The sequence below is a fragment of the Argopecten irradians genome, chromosome 16, assembly GCF_041381155.1.
Source record: "Argopecten irradians isolate NY chromosome 16, Ai_NY, whole genome shotgun sequence".
Taxonomy (NCBI): Eukaryota; Metazoa; Mollusca; class Bivalvia; order Pectinida; family Pectinidae; genus Argopecten; species Argopecten irradians.
In genome coordinates, this window is record NC_091149.1 from 16,210,082 (window position 1) to 16,213,223 (window position 3,142).

At 42.3% G+C, this 3,142-nt stretch overlaps 1 protein-coding gene across 1 annotated transcript; it reads right to left on the reverse strand.

Moving 5' to 3' along the window:
* Window positions 1–1,227: 1,227 nt before the first annotated feature.
* On the reverse strand, window positions 1,228–2,004 carry LOC138310036 (uncharacterized). The gene has a single exon (XM_069251185.1). The coding sequence runs from the start codon at window positions 2,002–2,004 to the stop codon at window positions 1,228–1,230; it is 777 nt and encodes a 258-aa protein (XP_069107286.1).
* Window positions 2,005–3,142: the final 1,138 nt, after the last annotated feature.

The following is a 3,142-nucleotide window of genomic DNA, read 5'->3' on the forward strand; positions in this document are numbered from 1 at the left end:
TACCTAACAGCTCGCGTCTGGTTACACAGTAATTCTTCTCACTCTTATTAAGAGTTCGACTGAAATACGCGACAACTCGCTCCTGTCCGTCTTCCACTTGACTAAGTACTCCCTCAATAGCAAAAGCACTGGCATCACAATCAAAAATAAATAAATGGAAGTTCCATATTTGGATATCTGAGTATTGGAGCTGTAGTAAGTGCCTCCTTTAAGGACTCGAAGGCTTTCTGACATTCATCAGTCCAACGAAACTTTTCATGTTTTTCTGTTAATTTGTGTAAAGGCTTGGCGATTTTCGAGAAGTCCTCAGTATATCGACGATAATACCCACAGGTTCCAAGATAGCTGCGGACGTCGTGTACTGTTTTAGGTTGAGGCCAGGCCTTAACTGCCTCAATTTTAGCAGGATCTGTCGCAACACCCTCCTCAGATACCACGTGTCCCAAAAATGAAACCCTCTTCTGAAAGAAATCGCATTTCTTAGTCGCGACTTTTAAGCCTGCTGTTCTCATGCGTGACAACACCTCTGCTAACCTTGAAATATGTGAGTCGAAGTCTGTGGAATAGACATTGATGTCGTCCAAATATATAAGACTCGTCTCGCAATGTAAACCGGCTGATACACACTCCATTAGGCGCTCAAATGTTGCAGGAGCGTTGCAAAGACCAAATGGCATTACATTAAAATGATATACTGCAGTATTATTTCTAAAAGCTGTCTTTTCCTTATCAGAAGGGTCCATTTCTACTTGCCAATATCCTGACGCTAAGTCAAGTGTAGAAAACCATTTGCTTCCTTTCAGAGCATCTAAAGAGTCATCTATTTTAGGAATAGGGAAACTATCAATGGAAGTGGCTTTGTTAAGTAAAACTAAAATCTGCACAGATTCGTAAAGATCCATCCTTCTTTACAACAGGAACTATGGCAGCAGCCCAAGGTGACTTGCTGGGCTCTATGACCTTGGCATCCAACATCCGTTGTATTTCTTTATTTACGTCCTCTCGTTTGCTAAGGGGAATCCTCCTTGGAGGTAGCCTAATCGGTTTATTAGTTCCGGTATCAATACGATGTTTTATAATATCTGTTCTTCCCAAATCGCTTTTGTCTTTTGCGAACACATCCGTAAATTCTGTCAATAGTTGATGTACAGCTGTATGTTGTTCTGGAGTTATGTTCTCTTGACATTTTTCATCTAATTTCTGGAGATAATCTGGTAGACCTTCATCTTAACTTACAGATCTCACTCTCTCGGATGTATGGACTTCGGTACTTTCTTTGAGTACACTAACCAGTTCTCCCTTAGCTGCCATAGTACCTTTGTATAGGACATATGCTTCATTGTTTGTATTTGCCACTCTAATAATGATTTTGTTGTGTTTAGGATCAGACAAGGACCTGGCTACCAGTATTCCTTCTTTGGCTAAGCGCTGACTTGATGGCTCTACTAAAAGTGCCTCAAGGTCTGCGTCTGATGTAGAGGTACCAACAATATTTGCGTTGATAATCATTTCTGACTCCGGAGGTATAACCACATTCTCGGCTACAGTGATGGAGAATACTGATCCCATTTGACTCTCTTTCTTGCATTGTAGATTATCACCATCAAAATGTAATACCCCATTGCCCATGTCTATCTTGCAGTGATGTGAGTGTAGAAAGTCATATCCCAAAATAGCTGGAATGCTAATATTAGCAATGACCATATGGTGCTTCACCAATTTTCCACTGATCTCCAATGTTGCGTCAATAGCCCCTTCTGACACTACCAAACCTCCGTCAGCTACCTTAAAACTGGTATGATGTTTACTCAGTACAGGTCGATACTTAATATCAATAGCAGCAAATATATATGGATGTAATACTGAAATAGTGGAACCTGTGTCCAACAAACAATTGATTTCTACCCCACATTCTATAGCTGGTATAAATAATCCATCAGATTTTGGTTTTGATTTAGCCTCAACCATCTTTCCAGACCCTTGATAGTTACTTCCGGCTGACATCGGGTCTTCTATCTCAGCCTTCTTTAGTTTCCCGCCTTCTGTCCAGCTTTTGCTTTCCCCTCATCTGCTTTCCTCTTCATACAATCTCTTCTTATATGACCTGGTTTGTGACAGTAGAAACATTCCCGATAGTTTCTGTTGTTGTTGTCCTGTAATGCAGCAACTCTGTCTGTTAATTCACTCAGTTTATCTTCTAGTACAGATGTGTTGTCAATGCTAACCTCCTGTTGACTTCTAACCATTGCCGTTGTAGAGCTTCGCTTCCTACGTCCAGTTTGAAATGCTTCAAACTCTAGAGCAATTCTTACAGCATCAGCTATTGTTCTAGCCTTGCCCTGATGTATGACCCATTCCATATCACCATCATGTAATGCTTCAATTAAATAATCTAGTCCAAGTTGTTGTCTAATTTCATGTGGAGCTCCAGGATAAGTCAACCTAACAAGTCGCTTAATATCTTGTGCAAGTTCTGGTAAGGTTTCATTTTTCTTCCTCAATCTTCCCTTGATCTGAGCTTTGTATATTTCAGCTTGGTCCTCAGACTGAAATCTGTCTGTCAACACTTTGATAAGTCCATGATAATTTAATCTCTCGTCCATCGTCAAATCACTCAAAATTCCCTGTGCTCGTCCCCGTAATGCTGTAGCAAGCTTCAGCGCCTTGCTTTCATTATCCCATTTGTTACATCTTGACACTAGTTCAAAGTTTACTAAGTAGTCTTACCAGTTCGCTTCACCATCGAATGTAGCAAGCTTAGTCCCTAGTGATGGTTTACCTCCCTGCTCCTGTTGACTCTTTTGTTCTCCCCAGCCTGTCGATCTTGGACCCCTGCATGCCCCCGCCCTCTCAACTTCACCCTGAGTAGGGCCAGACATACGGTTAACGGGTACATCTCCCATGTACCTTCCAACACTACTCTCCCTAGCAGTGTTAACGTCCGTACGCAATCGACATTGAGAACGCCAAGAACCCACCTCCTCTGACCCGGCACCGCTGTCAGTATGAACGCCGGCTGTGTTACCCACTGTCCCAAGTAGGCCTCCACAACGCTGTTTCATAACAGGTACAGGCTCGACCCCCTGAATTTGCCCGTTGCTACCGGACAAGTCCAGGTCTGATCGACCATACAAGTCTCTTG

Excerpts from the sequence above, each read along its gene's own strand:
- LOC138310036 (XM_069251185.1), bottom strand. The coding sequence starts at position 2,004 with ATGTCAGCCGGAAGTAACTATCAAGGGTCTGGAAAGATGGTTGAGGCT.